Raw genomic sequence first — 19,559 nt, 5'->3', positions numbered from 1 at the left:
GCAGAGTAAGTTCAAAACCAGCCTGGACTGTGGCAGGAGTTTGTGGGAGCTGGGGTGGGCAGTAGGGGAGAGATACAAAAACAAAATACCTGGTAAGACCCTGTGTGGGGAGGCAGGTAGGGTGCAGGGACATGGACACAGGTAAAACAGGTAAAGCAGGGTGTGAGGGTACTGGTCTGACCCTGGTAGAGGCTGCTTCTCAGCTAGGAGCTTTCTGCCCCCATCTTGTCTTCTCTGTCTCTCTCCACAGAGGAGGTAACAGCTCTTTAGCCCCATCCAGTGCCTCCCCTCCCTTGGTCCTTAGAGGAGGGGAAGGTAAGACTTCCTATAAGGAGTCTTTAGCTCAGGCACCCACCACACATTTACCCAGATGCCAGCACCCTTGAGTCTCAGGGCACACTCTCCAGCTGTCCCTCCTCTTCCCAGATGCCAGCACCTTTGAGTCTCAGGGCACACTCTCCAGATGTCCCTCCTCTTCCCAGATGCCAGCACCCTTGAGTCTCAGGGCACACTCTCCAGCTGTCCCTCCTCTTCCCAGATGCCAGCACCCTTGAGTCTCAGGGCACACTCTCCAGAGGTCCCTCCTCTGCTTTATCCTTTGTTCTCAGCCACAGTCCAGGCTAGTAGGACTGGGGTAAGGTCAGGGAGTCCACTGACTTTGGGTCCCCAGCAGATAACCTCTGGGGGCCAACAGCAGCAGGGAAAAGGTGGGTGGGGAGGGGAGATGACTGACCACCCTCTCCTGGAGGCCTCTGAGCCCAGTCCCCACTCTCCAGCTCAGGTGACCTCCGCACTTACCCAAGAGCATTCTCAGCCTTTGGAGACACCACTGAGCAGTGCGCAGGGCAGGAGCAAATGAAATCCAGCCAGAGTGACAGAGGGAAGGGGGATGTGAGGGACAGGAGGGGAGGGCTTGAGGGAGGGACTCCCAGTTAGGCTGGAAAGCCCTGTTCCCCCTTGCCAGAAAAGGAGTGAGCAGTCCCTGATTTCTGAGTCCGGACCATGGGGACTGAGCAGGGTGTGATCTTTGCCAGGCTGCAGGAGTGTGAGGGAAGGTGGAAACCTGGGACAGAGGAGTCAGAGCAGTGCGGTCTACTCCCCCCCCCCCTCCTGTGCCCCAGAGTCCCTGCCTAGTGCTTCTTGTGCTGAGACAAAAGGCTGGCTTTGTCCACAGAAACCTCCAGGGACAGAGGTACTACCCCCCCATACCTCACCCCTGCACTGCTGAAAGGCTCCCCTGCTCACTGCTGCTGGACTCGCTGATGCTGTTGCCCTCTCACCCTGTTTCTCTCCTGGCCGTCACCTCATATTTACCTGCTTTTACTGAAGGGGAAACAGGCTTAGAGAAGTGTCACAGAGGGGTTGCCACTGAGGTAGGGAGCGGGGAGCCCAGGTTAGCCCCTTAGATCTGTTACCTCTGCAATGTCAGGAAGGAAGTGGGGAATAGTCTGCCCTGCCTGAGCGGCTAGAACTTCTGACACCTGGCAGCTGGGGGTGGGAGTGGGGGGTGGGGGAGGAATCCCATCTCTTTTCTCTGCTGCCGCTTGCTCCTTCCTCTTCCCCTCTCCAGGTGCTGATAACTGACACCCTACTCACCTGAGCACCTGGTGGTTGTGCCAGGCAGGGCAGGGGTGGGGGGGCATAGGAAAAAGGGAGACAACCAAGCCACAGCTGGGATCCAGTCTCGAATTCCAAATCCTGTCTGTGCCCAGTACAGGGGGAGTGCAGTGAGGGGCCCCAATTCAGCATCCTCTCTCCATCAGACAATGACCAGACAAACTCGTAATCTCAGGGCAGCCAATATCTGCCCCGCGAAGCAAGCCCAGGAAAGAACTGACCGCGGCAGGAAGGGGCTCTGAGAGGGAAGGAGTTGTCTGTGTGGGTAAAGGAAAGGAACTCAAGCCTAGAGTTAATGAACCCACCCAGAGACACACCGGGAAGTTCTGCCTTCTTCCAGGCAGAGATCTAAACTAAGCCCCCTAATTCTCTACCCAGACAGCCTCACCTCTCTGGGTGGTCTGGAAGGGGGGGCAGGTCTCACCTGGGGGAAGAGGATGTTTTGGCTGTCTTGGGAGAATGTAGGATATTTCTGTCACCTGCCACGGAAGGAGGGTGCAGTAGGAGGCAGTAGCCGGGCTTGGTGGTCTGAAGGGGACTACTATTCCTTTGAAACTTGCACCTGAAGGCCTCAGGATGATAGGGCTGGAAACGGGCGGGGGTGGGGGGATTTAGGGAGGAGGTACCTCAGTGAAGAGGAATCAGCAACCCAGAGAGATGGGAGGGGCAGGGGGAGGGCTTCCAGAGCCTCCTGGGGGGACTGAAATTAATCCATCTGTGGGGAGCAGTGGGTGAGGAAGGCTCATCAAGCCAGTGACTCAGGCATGACCCAAGTCTTTGATTTCCAGGACTCAGGGTACAGCCAGAGGCTTCAAAGATCAAAGTTGCAGAGGAGAAAGAGTGCTAGGGTGTTAGGAGGGGTGGGGAGTGCGGAAGTCTCCACTCTCAATGCCATAACAGCAGTCATCTCTGTCTTAATCTGACCCATCTCTGTTCGCCTGTCCCTCCCAGTGTCTGTCTTACATCCTCCCTCCAGGGTTCCTCTAGCCACCTCAGTAAACCAGAGCTTAAGGCATTTCTGAAGTCCCTTCCTGTCCCTTCAGGATGGATGATGAGGGAAAGGGCCTGGGCTCATTCTAAGTTGGATAGTGCCATTGACTTTACCCAGAGTCAGAGAGGAAGTGGCTGACTTTAGGAAGCTACCCTTCCTTAACCATCTAGAGGGGCAGAAGATGGCTAGGGGTTCCCCTTCTTTTCTTCCTTCCTTCCTTCCATCCTTCCTTCCTTCCTTCCTTCCTTTCTTTTATGTATTTATTTTGAGACGATGTCTCACTATGTAGCCCTGGCTGTCTTAGAACTCACTGCATAGACCAGGCAGGCCTTGAACTCACAAATAGATCCACCTGCCTCTGCCTCCTGAGTGCTGGAGTTAAAGGCATGTATGACCACCACACTGGGCCTGGTTCCCCACTTTAAGCTGAGGAAACATAGAATAGAGATATGGTCATGATTACCTGTATAACCGTCTTGCTGGACCTACTTTCTCAGGCCAACCTGCTTTCCCATACTCAGACATCACATCGTGGTTCTCTCTCTCTCTCTCTCTCTCTCTCCCCAAGCCTACTATATAGCCTTAGCTACCCTGAAACTCTCTACAACTCCCAGACCTTGAACTCCCAAGAACCCTCTTGTCCTTGCCTCCCAAATGTTGGGATAACAGGCATATGCCACCATGACCAACCAACTCGACTTCTCTTCACGTGCACTGGCCGCTCTCCTCCGCCAGGGCAGGAGTGTGAGATAGGATTGAGAGTCAGACATTTGGGATCAAGACCCAGCAAGCTGCCTTTGGCTATTATTCCCTCTGAGCCGCCATAGTCCTGTGTGCAGAATGAGAACTGAACATCGTCATCTTCAGGGTCGGGATCGGGGGCTGCCTGCCAGATGTTGACCTGCTTTGCGAACAGTTCAGCTCTCCCTAATGCTCTCTAGGGCACTGGAAGGTCACAGCCTCTGGCCCAGGTGTTGTGACAACTCACTGTGCTACATCAACATCTGGGCTGGAGCCAGAAAGCTGTGCCTGCGCCTTTGTGTTTGGAGGTGTTGAGTAGTTTAGGGTGGGGTCTGTGTGCGGTGAGTAGCCTCACTGGCTTCAGTCTCATTGATGGAGGTTCCTGGTGCCCACATCCCCTGAGGTCGGGGTAAGCCAGTAAAGGATAGCCCAAGACACATTCGGCTTCCTGGGTGGCAGACAGGTGAGGCAGATGTGGAGCCTTGGGGGAGAGCCAAGAGGTGGAGATAGAGACGTGGAACCCAAGGGTGACAGCGAGAGATCCTGCAGCTGGTCATGGCTAAGGAAGTGGGCCAGAGAGGAAGCTCAAGGAGGAAAGGGCCACGCCTACCTCCTTAGCTCCTCCTACATTCCCCCCACCCTCAAGAAGGAGAGCAGGAGAGGGTCCTGGCTTCACTGCCTGTGACTGCCTGTCACAAGGGAAGCCTCTAGCCCCAGAGGACCCTAATCAAAGTGACAGCTCTGGCTACAAGAGACAAGGACCTCTGGTCTCCTTACGTGGTGTGGCATCTCAGTGAGTGCAAGATCCTTGCATACCACACTCCCCCAACCTCCCCACTCCTGCCCCCCCCACCCCCACCAAGGGTCCTTGAATTAGGTGGGAGTCTCTTCATTTCCCTAGGGAGCTTCAGTAGCCCCAGCCTGATCCCACACCAGGTTGGGAACAGTTTTCAGCAGGATTCAAAACCCTGTGCCTTTTCTTCTCCCTACTGACTTGGGTGACTGCTAGCTAGCGGCTCCCTATCCTGGGAGATGTACCTGAGGCCATGGCCCAGGGAAGACTCAGAATTAACCAGGCCTTTTCATTTTTCTCTGGTACTGGGGATTTGAACTCAGAACCTCGAGCAGGCTAGGCAAGTGCTCTACCTATGAATTATATCCCTAACCTTTGCTACTTTTAATATGGAGACAAGATTTCATTAAGTTGCCCAGGCTGCTTCGAACTCACTCTCTAGCCAAGGCTACCCTTGAACTTGAGATCCTCTTGCCTCTACCTTCCAAATACCTGGGCTTACTAGCCTGTGTCAACAGGCTCAGCTTTCTCCTGGATTCTCTTGACACTCTGCTCTGTCACCTCTACAAGGTCTAGTACCACCTGAGAATAAATTCATTTTTCTGTAGAGTGATTTAGACAGCTCCCCCCCCAAATTTAAAAGTATTAAAATTGTAAGCACCCTCTTCTTCCTCCAACACACACCTATATTTCCAGCACAAAGGCAGGTGGCAGGTGGATCTCTGAGTTCAAGCCCAGCCTGGTCTACAGTGCGAGTTCCATGACACCAGGGCTACACAGATAAACCCTGTCTTGAACAACAACAAAAAAGTGAGCCCCCTGAACAGCAGCTTGAACCTCAATAGATAAATAAATATATTTAATGAATAAATGTATGACTTGTTAAAAGACAATCTTGCTATGTAATCCACGCTGGCCTTGAATTTATAGCCATCCTGCCTCAGCATCCCGATTACAGGCATGTACCATCCACCCAGCTTAAATGAATGACCTTTGAACAAACCCTGTCCTTCAGAAATATTGATCCATCAGATCGGTCAGTCCCAGCCTTGGGAGTCCAACTCTAAGTGCCTCCTTGGAAGTGTTAATCCCCACTGCCAATCTTCCTGTCCCTTGCTGTGGATGTGACCTCTGCCTGAAATGCCCCTCACCTGTCACGCTCCTCACTCTCTCGCTCCGAGGTCTCTGTGCCCCTGGGAGCGCGTCTCAATTCCCATCATGCTAAGCAGGCACTGTATAAATGTCACCCAACGATTAGGAACTCTCAAGGTTCAGGGCAGCCTCTGGCGAAACCACCCGGCTGGGCTGCAAAATGGGTTTCTTGAAATCACCTCCAGAATCTGGGTACCAATACCCCCTGTCTCTCCCTCCTAGGCCTGCATGTGGATCTGTCCTCCCTGCCAGCCTGCAGCTCGTGACCCCATGTGCCTGTCAGCAGGCATCACCCTCACAGATGCATTCACCCATCTCCCCCAGAACACTGCATTGCAGCCAGCTGCCCCTCCAGCACTGGCAGCGAAACCCCTACAAAGTCACCCCAGCTAGGGAGAGGCAGAAATCCTGGCTGGGAGTCTCGTTGCCATGGAAAGAGCAGCTCCTGTTGTTCCTAGATTGGAGAGCTGCGCATCACGCTGACCCCTGCCTGAAAAGCAGGAGTTTGGAACACCTTGAAGGTCAGGCCATTGTCTGGATGGCTGTCCCTGCCAGGAAGCTCCAGGCTGGAGAAATGTTCTGAATGTCCTCATCACAAACACCACCCACAGGGAGAGCTCCTAGAACTGAAGAGACCTCAAGAAGAGACCTCACCTGGGTGGTGGTGGTGCATGCCTTTAATCTTTGCACTAGGCAGAGGCAGGTGGATTTCTGTGAGTTCAAGGCCAGACGGGTCTACAGAGCTAGTTCTAGGACAGCTAGGGCTGTTACACAGAGAAACCCTGTCTGGATGGGGGTAGGGGGGAAGGAGACTTCAAGACTCCCACATCCCGAGAGATCCCATAGAAAGCTGTGCAGAAGCAAAACCAAACTTTCTTTGGTTTTGCAGTGCTGAACCCAGCTCACATGCGGGGTAGGCGGCATGCCACCAAGCTGCAGCCCCTGACAGTATCAGGGAAGCCACAGACTCAGGGTTCCTTAAAGGGACCCAGATCCAGTTTATAGAAGGGGTGCTAGGCTCAGCGCCATTCCTCACTGACCTGGCCCTGCAGAGCTCTTGCCCAGGCTGAGCTGCCGAAGCCTCCGCTGGTGGGCGCGTCCCCCACAATGCACCTGGGCCTGGGCAGCAGAGTTCAGCTGGATGTTGCAGACATCGCAGAGGGTGTAGGAAGGTCGTTTCCTTTCCCGCTTAGGCTTCGATGATTCTGGAGAGTGAGGGGGGCACTCAGATGCTGCAGCTGTGGGGGGCTCCTTCTCACCTGAGGGGGATGGGCTCAGTGGCCGCTTCATACCTGAGCAGACAGAGAGAGGGAGACAGACATGCGATGACTGAGCAGATTGAGATCTGGAGACGCCGGTGGGTGTGCCAGGTGACCCCTCCTGACTTCCACACTCCTCAGCCAAAATGTCAAGAGGGAACATGACAGGGGGTGGTCTGTTTAGGCAGCGTAGCATTAACATACAGCAGCACTTGTAAGACAGTCGGAAATGATTGCTCACTGGGAGGCCCGTGGCACACAGGATCTGAGAGCGAATCTCGGAGAGGAGGATGGGGTCTAGGGGACAAGGTGGCCCTGGGAAACAGCAGCAGATGAGCGGAGTCATGTTTGGGGAAGCCATTGTCCTGTTCTCAGACTCGAGGCAGGAACTGGCAATCCTCTGACAGACCGGCATGAGGATCTTGCTGGAGACACAACCGCCCTGTGGCAGAAGCCCAACCATCTTGTGCCCTATACCTAGCAGGTGACATTCACTGGTAGTGACAGCCTGCAGAGACATCCCAACCCCTGTCCCACATGGCATAAGATGCCCCTACTGACCTGGGTCTGCTGGATGCAGCACTCACACACCGCCCAACCCGGACTCTCACGTTCTCCTTTCAGGCGATTATCCCCATTTTTCCAATACCCTCTCCTTCCTAACTCATTTCTCAGTACTTTCTCTTGCTTGTCTGCTTCTGTTTCTATTCAGGAGCTGGCTGCCAAATTCCAGTTCTCAGACACAACTTGTAATATTCACTTCCTTCCTGGTGTGTGCATGTGCATATGTATGCACGTGTGTGCACTTACACACGGGCGTGCATATGTGTGTGAATTTACACACATGTGCTCACATATATGTGTGCATATGTATATGTGTGTGCCTTTACATGCGTGTGACCTGTGCATGTGTGTATATGTGTGCACATTTGTATGTGTGTGCGTTTATACATGTGAATATGTGTGTGTGTGCATACATGTGTGTTTCCTGCCTCATCTTCACTGGGAGACTTCCCGAAGTCAGTGCCTGTTCCCCTCAGACTTGAGCAACCCCAAAGTTTGGAGAAAGTATGACTGAGTCCATCTCTCTAGTTACAGATGAACTGGGCAAACTTTTTCCATTCATGTTGAAGCTCTAACCTTAAGTATAGCAGAATGTGGACAAAAGACTTTTTAAATTCCAGGCAGGGTTCCTCTTGGAACTCTGTAGACCAGGCTGGTCTTGAACTCATAGATATCCACCTGCCTCTGCTTCTCAAGTACTGGGATTAAAGATGTGCACCACCACCACCCAACTCAAATACTGTCTTTATAAGACAAAGAAATTTGAACAAGGCTATTTCAGAAGAAATTGATCCTGAGCCTGGGTGTAACACACACCTGTTATCCCAGCTTTAGTGGAGGCTTAGGCAGGAGATCAGGAGTTGGAAGTCAGCCTGGGCTACATAATAAAATATCTTTTAAAAAAAAAGTGTAAAAGGTTGATCTGTAGCTCAGGATAGAGTTGTTTGCCCTGCATAAGGGAAGTCCTAGGTTCAATCCCCAATACTACATAGATCAAGCATCAATAGCACATGCCTGCTGGTCCAACATTTGGAGGGGTGAGAAGCTCAAGGTTATTCTTAGCTACATAGGGAGTTTGAGGACAAACCTAGGGTACACCAGACCCTGCCTATGAATTAATTAATTAAAGAAAAGAATAAGTAAGAAGAGAAGGCACCACTGCCACTGCCAACCCCGTGACACCAAGCTCACTCAGGCCTTTAGCTCCAGAACTGAGACACAACACAGTTCCGTCGTTTAAGCCCCTTTCTTGCAGCGCTTTGTGATGGCAGCTGGAGAAAGCTAATCCTTCTCCCTCAAGGTCATTTCATGCGTCCTTAGTCCCACTCTGCACATCAGCTCAGTCAGGAAATCCTACAAGGTTCTCAGAGGCACACGCGTCCAGTGGTGGGGTCCGCACCTGATGAGGAGATGGACTGCCCAAGTCCCTGGCCGTGAACCTGCACGCATTTCCTTAATGTTCTCTGTGAGCTGTTTGATGTTTCTGTGGGCAGTGGTCCATGTGATACGTGTCTGGCATTACTCGTGTGGAGACTGTGGGTGGGTGGGGAGGACTGACTCAGCTTAGAGCAGGTGTTCCCTGCTGGGTCACACCTCCTGTCTTAGCTCTGGCCGTGTGTCAGCTGTGATGTGTTAGGTGCTGCAGATGTCTCTGTTCGCTATGGCTGGCTAAGGTGATTCTGTCTCGGTCACGCCATGTGAATGTCACAGTGGAGCGCCATCATGGCATCCATGTCATTGTCCTCAACGATTGGGGAATATCTAAGACTTCCTGCATGTCACAGGTTAAATTGTGTCTGTCCCCACATTCGATGTGTTAAGAAGTAATCGTGTGGGGCTGGAGAGATGGCTCAGTGGTTAAGAGTACTGACTGCTCTTCCAGAGGACCTGGGTTCAATTCCCAGCACCCACATGGCAGCTCACAACTGTCTGAAGATCCAGTTGCAGGGGGTCTGACACCTTCACACCAATGCACATAAAATAAAGTTAGATAAACCATAAAAAATATTTTAAAAAAAAAAGAAGTAATCGTGTTTGGAGCTAAGGTTACTGGAAGAAGTTGGACCAGTGTGTAGGGTGGTGGTGTGTGACTGCTCTTCCAGGGGTCCTGAGTTCAATTCCCAGCAACTACACGGTGGCTTGTAACCATCTATAATGAGATTTGATGCACTCTTCTGGTCTGCAGGCAAACATGCAGACAGCACATTGTATACATAATAAAAATAAAAACATTTTTAAAAAAGTTGACAAAACTTACAAGACTCAGAAAACTTCTAAAACTCCCACGATTCACCAGGCTTTCCCAAAGTTGTAGAAGCAGTAGCAATCCTGGGGAGAGGATGCTCTCCCATCAGCCAGTGGGGTGCAGTTTTCCTGAGTGATGATCAAGCTGGGACTGACCTCCAGGTGATACAGCTGCTGATACTTCTATAGTAATTCCAATAACCTCACGGGGTCACTCAGCTATACTTTGGTAGAATAATGTCATTAGTCAGTCTTTGATTGGTGCCCTATCCGAGGTGAGCCAACATTTTATGTTTATGTCTCCCTACGAATAGTCACACAGCAGGTAAATCCAGTATATAAAGGGTGTGGCATCACGGACGTGCACACAGGTTCATGTGAGGTTGGATACAGAGTCAGGCAATGCATCTAACAAGCTGAGGGCCCCAGAGATGACCAGATAGCCACTGCAATTTAGGGGAATGACATGGGACAGATTCCCCTTCTTCACGGTCCTCACAGGAACCCAGCCTTGAGAACCTAGATCTGTGAGTCCATCAGTTTCTGTTGTTCAATTTGTATCGATCTATTAATATTAAACTCTATTAAATACTAAACCCTAGTCTATTAAACTAACACACTATGGGTTTGACTCTCATATAGCCACAGAAGCATGAGAATTTGAAGCTCCCATCCCGAGTGCAGTGTGGTGTCCGTGGGCTGCAGTCCCAGTGGTCACTTCTAAGTGGTCCAGTGGTCATCTGTCAGGGAGATGAGAGGCGGCTATCCTAAACAGGACGACACCATTCTTCTGGATGTAGGAGGCACCACAGTTGCCCCCTTGCAGCTATGCGAAGCACCCAGAACACTGTGCTCCCCACAGAAGACACTGGGGCTCACTTCTATCCCTTTGTGAGAAGGTCCCCAGGGCTGTGCGGAGTCCTCCAACTAGTATTTGGCCCTCTTTCACCCCTAGATGGCAGGCCCAATAGTTCTTCTGCCTCCTCCAACTCTTCCTCCACTCTCTAGCAGGAGACAGGAAGGAGGTCCCAGATGCCAGAGTTAGAAGTGGCCCAGGTGTCGTGGGCCAGGTGGCGACTTCAAAGGAATGGGACTTTCTTAGCTGTCCAGGAAGAGCTCAAGGGGACCGGGATATTTTGAAATCTCAGTGCAATTTATGACAGACCAGACAGGGACACAGCTCAAGCGAGGAGACAAGTATGTGCCACGCTGCTGGTTAAGTCTCTGTGATATACAGCCTCTGGGCTCGCAGAACCCCTGGGATTCCTGGCTAATGTGTGTCCCCTGCCAGGATGCTGGGCCTGCTGTAGCCTGTCCTGTTTGACCCAGCCTCTCCAGCTGCCCCATCCTGAGCTACACTGTTCCAGCTAAGCCGGGGCTCTCCGTCATATGGAGGCATGGCAAAGTGTGGGGACGCACATGGCTTATCCAACTCTGTGTGAACATCACGGACGGGCACACACCCCACCGCCACCACCGTGACCATGACTCACTCTCCCGTGACCTCCATTTGAGTCTTAGTGATGTGCCAAGAGGAGAAAATCGAGTCCAAGAGCAAGGCCTGGGACTTGCCTCAAAGACCATGGAAAACCAAGTGAAAACTGGGAATAAAAAAAAAAAACCCGGAAGCTTCTCTGGGCCTGGGGCTACCATTCAGTTGGTGGTGTTGCCTACCCAGAATGCACGGACTTCTGGACTTGGGCCCTAGAGGCATTAAACCCAGAGTGGCAGAAAATGCCTATAGTCCCAGCACTGGGGAGAGGCAGAAGGGCCAGAGTCAGATTTGAATACACAGAGAGTTTAAGGCTAGCCTGGGCTACATGAGATTCTGTCATCATTTTCTTTTCCTCCTCCTTTTCTTTCTTTCTTTTTGTTGTTGTTGTCATTGTTGTTTGTTTTTTGTTTTGTTCTTGAGTCAGGGTTTCTCTGTGTAGCCCTGACTGTCCTGGAACTTACTTTGTAGACCAGGATGGCTTCCAACTCAGATCTCTCTCTCTCTCTCTCTCTCTCTCTCTCTCTCTCTCTCTCTCTCTCTCCTTTCTTTCTTTCTTATGGTTTTTTGAGACAGGGTTTCTCTATGAAACAAGTTCTGACTTGTCCTGGAACTAACTTTGTAGCCCAGGCCATCCTCAAACTCACAGCAATCTGCCTGCTTCTGCCTCCCAAGTGCTGGGATGAGACCTGTGAGCCACCACGGTCTTACTCTGGGGTTTTGTTTTTTGTTTTTGTTTTCTTACTTTGTTGTTGGATTTTTATTTTTTTTTTCGAGACAGGGTTTCTCTGTAGCTTTGGAGCTTGCCCTAATAGACCAGGCTGGCCACAAACTCACAGAGAGCCACCTGCCTCCTGAGTGCTGGGATTAAAGGCATGTACCATCACCATCTGGCATTTTTTAAATTACTATTTTTTTTAAATTTATGTGTGTGTGAGTTAGTGTAAGTCTATGCCACATGTGTGGCCCAAAATGGCAGAGAGGGCATTAGATCTCTTAGAACTGGAATGAGCTCCCACGTAGGTGCTGGGAACTGAACTTGGGACCTTGGAAGAGCAGCAAGTGCTCCTAACTGCTGAGCCATCTCTCCAGCCCCAGATCCTGTCTTTCTAATGGCAAAGTCCATTTAGTGAGAGAGTTTACTGTGTGTATCTTTGCACATAGATCTTTCTTTAAACTCCGCAATAACGTCATGAGGTGGGCACTATTAGGAATCTGCCACACGCCCCCACAGATTAGAGAATGTCAGGATTCCCAACTCGACCTGAGCTGAACTTGTCTGACCCAGAGCCCTTAACCACTGCCCTGTCCCACCTCTCTTAATTGAACAGCCCAGTGGGGTTCAATGTGGGGAGGTTGTTCACAGACTCAAAGGGAATCATGGCAAGATAACAGCTATATTAGGCTGAGAATGCTCTTGGGTAAGTGCGGAGGTCACCTGAGCTGGGGAGTGGGAACTGGGCTCAGAGGCCTCCAGGAGAAGGTGGTCATCTCCCCTCCCCACCCACCTTTTCCCTGCTGCTGTTGGCCCCAGAGGTTATCTGCTGGAAACCCAAAGTCAGTGGACTCCCCGACCTTACCCCAGTCCTACTAGCCTGGACTATGGCTGAGAACAAAGGATAAAGCAGAGGAGGGACCTCTGGAGAGTGTGCCCTGAGACTCAAGGGTGCTGGCATCTGGGAAGAGGAGGGACAGCTGGAGAGTGTGCCCTGAGACTCAAGGGTGCTGGCATCTGGGTAAATGTGTGGTGGGAACCTGAGCTAAAGACTCCTTATAGGAAGTCTTCCCTTCCTCTCCTCTAAGGACCAATGGAGGGGAGGCACTGGATGGGGCTAAAGAGCTGTTACCTCCTCTGTGGAGAGAGACAGAGAAGACAAGATGGGAGCAGAAAGCTCCTAGCTGAGAGGCAGTCTGGACACTGGGGCCAGGCAGGGAGGTGCCACACTCTGAGTAAGAAGAGATAGGGAGGCCAACTGGAAGGACAAGATGAAAGAGAGAAGGGGCACATACGGATCCATCTGTCCAGTGTACCCAGGAATGGGGATACAGCTCCAGTTCCCACCTCTCCTGAGAGAGGGCCTCAGACTGAAGCAGATAGAAGGGGTGCATCCATGATAAGAGGCCAGCCTCTGAGAGAGCAGGTAGAGGCTTCAGTCTAGCCTGGATCTGTTCACATGGGAGAGAGGCGGGAGAACGCAGACACAGCTCCCAGAGTCCCCTCTCCACCCTCTGGCTCTGGATGGATGGTGCATGCCCTTCAGAACCCTTTTTCTTTGTGTGGACCCCTCAGCTGCTGTTCTCAGCGAGATCCTCTGCTTGCTTATGCAGAGGATAAGAGGGAACGGGGTCAAAGGCCACGGCATACCGAGGAGAGAGTTGTCTCCCAGAAGGCCAGGGAAGATGGCCTCTCCCAAAGGGGTTTCTGGAGGAGAAACTTCTAGGCCTGTTCCCATCTTTAGTCGGGCATGGAGACTCCCTCAGCAAACACTTGATGAGCCCAATTACACATGGCATTTCCCCTGCCATGTCTGCCAACAGCCACCCTGCAGCTTTCTCAGCCAGGCCCCAGGCCCTGGCCCTGAGAAGGGGGCCTGGCTAGCTAGCAGGTCAACCTCAGCTAGTCCCTGTCCATCTGGGCTTTGGTTTCCTGGTCTTTAAGGAGAGAGGACTAGGCTGAACATGATCTCTTGGGACCTTTACAGGCAGAGCTACAGTGATAAACCAGGGAGAGCAGCTGTGTGGAGGGGTGGTCTGGCCAGGCCATGTGACCCCACCTTAGCTGCATAAAAGGAGCTTCTGGGTGGGTGAGTGACCATCACCTCAAGGCACAGAAGAAAACCACCTGCCACCACTCCACCATGCCTCAGGACACTTGTGCTCAGAGTGGAAGAGGCAAGTGAACTGGGCTAGGTCCCCACCCCCACACCCAGAACTGTCACATAGAGTCAGGGTGAGGACCCAAACAGACCGACCGTCTCTGTCACTCTTGTGGCTATGAGCAATGTGGCAGGAGGCCACCCTACTGTGGACCCAGTTAGGCAAGGAACGTTGCAGAAGGGGAAAAGCCTCCAACTGCTCCTGTCCGAGGGGAGCCAGAGTCCCTTCAGTGAGCTGAGGGACTGTTATCAAGCTTTGTAACCTCTCTGCCGTCTCAGCCACCTCCCCACTGCCGTCTCCCAGCGTGAACACAGAAAGCAGTTCTTGAGTAGATGCAGTCAGTGGTACCTTGCCGAGCTGGCTGGGACCCAGGGAGCCGATGGAAGCTTCTGTCTAGCCTGTACTGTTCACATGGAGCTGGGGGGTGGGATGGAGGGAGCACTGGGGCTCAGCTCCCAAGGTTCCCTCTCCACCACTCTGGACAGATGATAAATGCATTTCACAGCCCTGGGTTTCAGTAGGGTTCTCAGCCACTATTCGCCTGTGAGGTCCTCTGCCTGCCCAGCCAGAGGATAGGTTAGAAAGGGACCAATGATCATAGCATATAGGGTAGAGGGTCATCTCATGACTCAGACCCCACAGGAGCCAGAGCCCCTCCCCCCCTGCCTAAGAGGACCAGGATGGATGGTCTGAGCAAGTCTCAGCCGGGCTGCTCCCCCACCCCCACCCCCACCCCGTCCCATACAACAGGAAGCTTGGAATTGGCCCCAGGAAGCAGAGGCCAGGCCTGAGGTTCCACAGAACAAATGCCAAACTGTCATGTCTGTCTCCTATCTCAAGTAGTGACAACAGAAACCTGTTTCCTCTCTGGGGACTTCTGGGTGCTTAGGATTGGGACTGAGCTGGCCAAGAGTTTTGGAAAGTCAAGATTCCATCCAGCTCCGAGGAAGGGTGAGAGGGCAGAGGAGGGGAGGGAGTGTGATGTACGGGTAAGATCACAGCCCCTATCTCCCATGCTCTGCCCTGTCCTCACTCCTTGGTTTCTGGGTGCTCCAGGGAACCCCCCCCTTCCTGAAAGCCCAAAAGATAGGGGCTTCCTCTCCTAAGCCTTAAGACTCCTCTATAAGTCCCACAACCCACTCTTAGGAAGTAAGGAAGTCCTTCTTACTATCTAACTACTATCTAACCTGCATCTCTACTTGCATGGTCCTCAATAGCAATTCTGAGTAACTACCTCTAATATAGAGGAAGGGAGTGCTAGACTCAGTACCTCTTTCTTCCTTCTGCTGCCTGGAAAAGCCTATGAGACCTAACTTATGGGAGTAGGTGCATGCCCTGTGCTCTCTCCCAAGCATCCCTGGGCCTGCATCCCGGCAGAGCTTGCACTGATGCTACCTCTTCTCCTAGCCCTACTCCTTAAAGCACCAAGAAAAATGTCACTTCAAAGCCCACCCTCTGTCCACCACAGCCCCACCAATCAACACTCCCAAAGTCAGAGGGTCCTGGGAGGAGAAGGGCCTGAAGTATCCAGGGATGACTTCAGAGGAGGGGTGGGGGTGGATCAAACTAGGAGGACATCCTCTTTGCTGAAGATGAGACCCTGGGCTTGGTGGAGGGGATAGCACAAAAAAGCCATTGATGTCCAAGAAGGTCACGGGTAGAGGCAGGTGACAGAGTGCTCCTTGTGCCCTCAAAAACAAGCAAACAAACAAAAAAACAGGACTTCACCCCCTTTCCTCCATTTTAGAGCCCTCCTGGAGGTCGCTGAACTAGCAGGATTCTCTGAACTCCTGAGAAAAAGGAGTGGGCCGTTTGGTGGTGCCCGTGTTCCCAAAGGCAAGTCTCTAGCTGTCAAAGGATCCCAGCCTCCCTGGCCATCACTACAGCCATAGGTCCTCCCTGCCATCACCACCCAGGCTGTCCCCATCTGAATATCCCTAAATCACAAGGCAGGGCAGGGACTTAACTGCTGCCCCCAACCCCACCAAGTCACCCTGCTGAGCTTGCCCCTCCGCCCCATCCCCCACCCCTCCCCTCAGTCAGTCTGTGCAGGGAACCGGGAGTCTGGCGCCCCCGCCTACCTGAACAGGGCCAGGGACGCACCCCGCTGAGCGGCACCAGAGCGACTGTGATCTCAGCTGCAGCTGGCCAGTCCCTGTCCCGCGCCTCCTCTGAGCCCGTCCCTGAAAGACCTGCTGCTACAGAGTAGTTGCCAGGCGCCTCCCCAGCCCTGGAGAACGCGGCAGAGAGGGGTTTGTTCTCCTGGCTGAAGAACTGGGCCAGCCGGAGCAGGGGACCCACCCTCCTCCTGGACCTTTTTGTTTGGGAAGTGGCAGACACCGCTGCTCAACAAGGCACACTCCTACAAGCCAGGAGACATCCACTCTGCCCAGACTGGCTGAGTCCCCACTTCACAGAGCAGGAAAGATCCGGGTCCAGAGTAACTCAGGAAGTGAGCACCAGAACCTTCAGACTGGCCTAGGACTGTCCAGAGGTGAGGGGAAGGAGAGACTGTTGGAGAGAGAATCTGTGGGGTAGGGGCTGGTGTCATGACCTCTGGTTAGCCCTGCTGCTAGGCATTGGAGAAGCAATCACCAGATAAGAAAGCAAAAGCCAAAGAAAAGGGTCACAGGTGGCTTTGGCATGCTGCCCACCTCTTCTTGACCTGAGGTGAACCTTAAGTGAACAGGCCACCTAAAGAGAAAATACCATAGAGCTGTGGGGATGACTGGCCCACCATGACTGCCACCCAGGCTCCTAGCCCGTTTTGGCCTTCGACTCTACCCACTGAGTCCGGTCCCAGGGCCTTTGCTGTTCATCAGCCTGGAATATTCCTTTGACCATCACTAACTCCTTGTTACTGGGCTCTCAGCTCAGATGTCACCCCCCATGCCCCTTTCCCCAGCTCCTTTCTGCACTGCCTCAGCCAGCTCCTGCATCTCCCAGGTCACCGCTCTTTGGCTTGAACACTTACCTCTCTCCCCCACGGAGGCAGAACCTTTATTTCTCGGGTATCCAAGACACCGACCCAGAGCCTGATAAGCAGGAGATTCTCCATGAAGAGTAGCGAAGGGACAACTTTGTACCCACTTTAAAGCCCACGCACGTTAGACGATGGATGGTGTGGTGCATGGGTTACATCTCAATAAGACAGGTGCCCGCTTTTTACAAAGTAAACCCGGGAAAGGGATGGCAGCCTCGATCCACCCTGTATACACCCTGTATACACGAGGCCCCGCAGGACACTCATCCTCCCTCCAGAACCACCTGCACTGTCTCCCTGCGGTCCACACCCCACGTCTGTCAGTGGCAAATGCAGTTGCTCAGACTTGGAAGGGACCTCAGAGGTCACCCTGTCCCTTTCACACCAGCCCTGACCAGTTATCCTCTGTCCTAAGTTTGCACAAACCCATGAAAGAGACCCCAGGACCCCACAGAATGCCCCCGTCCTATTGCTGGCTAGCTCATCTCTGGGGGAGACAGCCTTTTTGCCACACAATCGAGTCCTCTATCTGTTCCACGTGACACAAAACAAGACAGTCTACTTTACGTAGAGATCTGGCAGCAGCTGAGGTCTCTTCTCCCAGCATGAAACCTCCATGTGTTACTCTCGATGTGGTCTCCTCCTCCAGGAAGCCCTCAGAGATATGGCTCCCAGAGTACGCTGAACCCATCACATCGTATGGTTGCCTTCTGAATCCCCACGCTGGCTCCCCACTACTCAGACGGAGCCTCTCCCCCAGCCAAGGTGACACTGAGGCTTAACATTCTGTCTAGTATCTGACCCATTATTCCAGTTTCATTCCCCCCCGACATAACACTGAACAAATCTCCTGCCTCAACCCCATCCTCTATTAACGATACCATCCCTCAACTCTCCTGCATTCTAGAAAGCACTGAGGGCCTGAGAAATCCCCAGACTTGCTTCTGTAGGGTGCAGCTGTAGGTGACCAGTCTCCCCGTTTCACCCCCTAACGCGTGATTCCCCCCTTTTAATTTTTGAGCTGCTTGGAATCAAATCCACAGCTTCACGCACGCTTGGCAAGCGCTGCACTGCCGAGCCAGGGCACAGTCCAAAGCTCTTTCTGGGTAGATGAGCAGCGCACCGCGTGTTTACGCTGCTGGCCTTCCCATCTGCCGGGCCTGCAGCGTCACTCAGCAGGGCCACAGGTGCCAGCTCAGGGCCACCACAAAGACGTGGCTTCACCTAGATACTCAGTCATAAAACATATCCCTAAAAGCAACCCTGTCCGTTGAAAAAAAAAGCATGGCCCTCTGTGGCTGGCCTTGTCTTCCAGACCCTTCCCACAGTTTTCGCAACATTGACTGATGATCCCCAGAAGGCCAGAGAGACTCTCACTCTGCAGATATGAATGCAGGGGCTGAGAGGCTAACACACAGCAACCTGTCCTAGGTCACACAGCAAGAGAGAAGTGGAGGTGGGGTCTGAACCCCATCTGACGGGCTCCAGAGCCTAGGCTATTTCTTTTCTCTATGCTAAGGTCCTTCTAAGGGCCTGTTCCAATGTGCTGGGTGACTTTTGTTCTATAAAGGTGGGATGGGACCAGGTGTGGTGGTGGTATGTCTGAGAGCCCTGCCCTCTGGAGACTGAGGAAGAAGGAACATGAGTGTGAGGCCAGCCTAGGCTACAGAGCCAGTTTTAGTCTAGCCTGGACTACATTAAAAACAAAACCAAATGAAATGGGTGGGGTAAGGAGGAAAGAAAAAGAAGCCCTCTGTGTAATTATGGTACCAGATGGAGCTGGCTCTCCCCTGCCCATCTTTCACTTGCCCAGTGAGGGATCCAGTCCCCCCAGCTCTTGTTCTCCTCCAGCCAGAAAAAAATGACCCATGGTCTAAATAAAGCCACCAAGTCTCCAGTTTGGCCAACCTGGGACTCATCGCTGCCAGTTTCATCCCAGCTCCTCTTCCTCTCTCCGCGTCCGTGCGGGAATCCCCAAGCGCTGGTCAGCACACACATTTACAGAATGAACGAAATGACGCATAGTGGGTCTGAGAAAAACAGACCAGGCACCTTGCTCTCGCTGTGTGAGCTTGGGCAAATTACCTCCCTCTCTGGACTTGTAAAACAAGGCAGTGAGCAATATATCATCACAGCATTAGTTGCTGTGAGATCATTTTGCAGAGTCCTGGACAAAGCAGATGCCTAGTTAACAGCATGGGCATCACCAAGTAGGGATGCCTGGTGCCTGCCATGGAGATGGGAATGCGGAGGCTGGGGGGGGGGGGGTTATACTATTACCCAGCTTGGACGTGGCCCACTTGCTATAGTGCTGTCCTCCTTGCCCCTCACTGGGAACCTTCCCTGAGAGCTCAAGAAATGTAATTTCTCATTTTCCTTTCTTTTGAGTCAGGGTCTCATGCGCCTCACTTTATAGCAGAGGATGACCCTGAGCTTCTGATCCTCCTGCCTCTACTTCCTGGGTGCTGGGATTACAGGCATGTGCCACCTTGCCCAGTTTTATTCGTGTTGGAGATTTTACTCAGGGCTTTGAGTATGTATGCTCAGCAAGCACTCTACCAACTCAGCTATATCTCTAGCCCCTCAGTAAATGTAATCTTGGCTATGAATATATGCAACTGTTATAACAATTGTCCATTATAATAGCAGAGAGAACTCTGATGGGAGCAAGGCCCCTGCCACGGGGATCAGGCCAAGAGCCTCACCCCTCTCCAGATACGCCTCCATTTTGTCCATTGCCCACATCGGGTCAGATCGCACTAAGGAAATTAGCTCTGGGTTCATGGGTTCTAGCGGGAACCCCGATCTTGGGTCTGCATCCTACCCTATCCATCCTGGGTTCTTTA

The 19,559-nt window shown here is 52.5% G+C and overlaps 1 protein-coding gene across 4 annotated transcripts in view; it reads right to left on the bottom strand.

Annotated features, from left to right (window-relative positions):
• Positions 1-19,559, bottom strand: part of Znf385c (zinc finger protein 385C) — a 50,440-nt gene that overhangs the window by 18,463 nt on the left and 12,418 nt on the right. For 3 of the 4 annotated variants that reach the window (XM_087909985.1, XM_087909984.1, XM_087909983.1), the window contains exon 2: positions 6,335-6,586. In XM_087909985.1, the coding sequence (XP_087766111.1) occupies positions 6,335-6,584 (250 nt within the window). In that variant the 5' untranslated portion in view covers positions 6,585-6,586. Of the gene's footprint in view, positions 1-6,334; positions 6,587-9,374; positions 9,508-19,559 lie in introns of those variants that run through there. The other variant, XM_087909987.1, reaches the window with a different exon arrangement.

Source organism: Myodes glareolus, chromosome 9 (assembly GCF_982192425.1).
Source record: "Myodes glareolus chromosome 9, mMyoGla1.1, whole genome shotgun sequence".
Taxonomy (NCBI): Eukaryota; Metazoa; Chordata; class Mammalia; order Rodentia; family Cricetidae; genus Myodes; species Myodes glareolus.
Note: the sequence above shows the minus strand (reverse complement) of the source record. Positions and strands in the feature narration are given on the sequence as shown.